The following is a 2,191-nucleotide window of genomic DNA, read 5'->3' on the forward strand; positions in this document are numbered from 1 at the left end:
GGATGGGTGGGAGTTAGGGGGTGGGGGAGAGGGGGGGTCCGGCTCTGTTCAAAGAGTCCACATTGGTCTGGGTGAGGAGTTCAGGGGCGGGGGATGATTGGGACTCCAGACGATTGGCAAAAGAGAAGTTTTACTTCCTGATTGGTGGGTTTGGGGTTTGAGGAGGCGGGATCAACCAGCTGTGATTGGCTAAAGAGCAGAGGGGCTGCGGGGGGGAGGGCTGGGGGGGTGGATTGGCTCACATGCCGTCCTGCTGGCTGATGTGGTTGTCATTGTCGCTGGCATAGTCCGCTTCTTCGTCGTCGTAGTCGAAGTCGTCGTACATGTCGCCGTTGCTGTCGTCCAGCCGCAGCTCCTCCTTGATGCGAGGCTCGTCCTTCAGCACGGCATTCTGGGGGTTCTGGTGGTGGTTGGTGTTGGGCTCCGGGCTGCTGGACATGCTGGAGTGCTCCGAGGGCATCTGGGGGGAGGGCAACCCCGCCATGGACAGGGCACCCGGGTAGACGACGCCGGCGGAGGACAACGGCAGCTGACCTTGTTGTCTGAAACACACACACAGAAATGATCGTCAGGATGGACAGAAAATATATGGGAAAATATATTTATTCATCACAGCGTCTGTCAACATTCAAACATAAAACTGAAATATATTCCTTAGCTGCAAAAGTACATATATTAAGTTTTATTTTTTTATATAAAAGTTTCACAAGTGAAAAAAACATTTTTTACATTGAATATATTTATTTATTTCAATATATTTCTGGCCTTGGCATTTTGAATGTTGTTTCTGAACTTATTTTGATGTCTTACATTAGTCCGCAGATGAACGTACTACATTTTTCAAAATATTTATATATTTTTTTTAATATTTAATATATTTTTTATATTTTTTTAAATCATTGGAAATACACGTAACATTGGGATTTTGAGGATGAAGTAAAAAATAGTGCGAATTTAAAGAATCATCAAAGTTAAACAATCATGTGTTCATGTATAATTTTAAAATACTATAAAATACTGTAGTACGAGGCGACTTATTCCCACTAGTAAGTACTTCTGAACACAGGACACTTGTTCACAACAGGATCTAAACCCCCCCTCCCCAAAAAAAACCATGGGTGGAAAAACTTCTCACCCCATACTGAAGTATTGCCTCATTTCCTGTCTGCGAGACCTCATGATGGCCTTGTACTCGCCAATTCGCAGCTTCTTGCCGTCGACCAGACAGGTGCGCTTGGGCCGCGGCTTGTACTTGTAGTCGGGGTACTTTTCCAGATGCTGCTTGCTGAGGCGAGCCTGCTCCTCGTAGTACGGCTGCTTTTCCAGGTTGGTCATGGCTTTCCAGCGGGAGCCTGAACATGGAGGCGGGGGGGAGGAGAGGGGGGAGGGTTAAGAGTGTTAGGTAAAAAAGTGTGACTAAAAAGAGCAGTAACTGTAAATATTAAAATAACCCGCGACAGAGAAGTGAGATGTTGAAGACGTAGCTGATGTGAACGGAACGTGTGTGTGTGTGAAAAATCATCTATAATAAGGGTGAAGAACAAGTATCTGTGTGTGGTGTGCATAACCTAGTGCTTGAACATCTATATATATATATATATATATATATACACACACACACATATATGTATGTATATGCAGATGATGGTGGAGTTTTCTGCCGTGAGAAAAGCCCAGATCGGGGGAGAGGTTAATGAGTAGAGCAGCGACGACAGGTACTCATCTACGCTAATGAAGACTTCACTTAACCTGCTGCCACCTCTCCTGGATTTGCACCATCAGTTCGCTGTGTGTGTGTGAGTGTGTGTGCGCGCTGTGAGTGTGTGTGTGTGTTTCATATCTGGGCCGAATTTTTCACTCGACTACTGTACGTTTAATGGGTAAAAGCTGTCGACACTTGGCCGTTCTCTCTGTTTTTTGTCTGTTCCGCGATCTGTTAGCAATCGAGTGAACGAGTGAGAGAGAGTAGGGGAGAGAGAGGCTTATTAAAACCAGATTTCCCCGTGTTATAAAACGCTTAGGAGCTCTTTAAAATGTCAAGACAGATCCCGACGGTCCGGGGGAAATGTCAGGCAGTCGAGCGCTGCTTGTTTAATGCATAATGAATTATATCATCATTTGTCAGAGGCTGTGGTCTCCCCCCCCCCCCCCCCCCCCTTTTTCCCCCCCCTTTCCCCTCCTCGCCCCCCCC

The 2,191-nt window shown here is 46.3% G+C and overlaps 1 protein-coding gene across 1 annotated transcript in view; it reads right to left on the reverse strand.

Annotated features, from left to right (window-relative positions):
* Positions 1-6: 6 nt before the first annotated feature.
* sox5 (SRY-box transcription factor 5) overlaps positions 7-2,191 on the reverse strand; it is a 78,361-nt gene continuing 76,176 nt past the window's right edge. Inside the window, exons 14-15 of the mRNA XM_025057277.1 lie at positions 1,136-1,352; positions 7-542 (exon numbers count right to left, since the gene is read on the reverse strand). Coding sequence (XP_024913045.1) covers positions 239-542; positions 1,136-1,352 — 521 coding nt within the window. The 3' untranslated portion in view covers positions 7-238. The remainder of the gene's footprint in view (positions 543-1,135; positions 1,353-2,191) is intronic.

Source organism: Cynoglossus semilaevis, chromosome 8 (assembly GCF_000523025.1).
Source record: "Cynoglossus semilaevis isolate Cse_v1.0 chromosome 8, Cse_v1.0, whole genome shotgun sequence".
Classification (NCBI taxonomy): Eukaryota; Metazoa; Chordata; class Actinopteri; order Pleuronectiformes; family Cynoglossidae; genus Cynoglossus; species Cynoglossus semilaevis.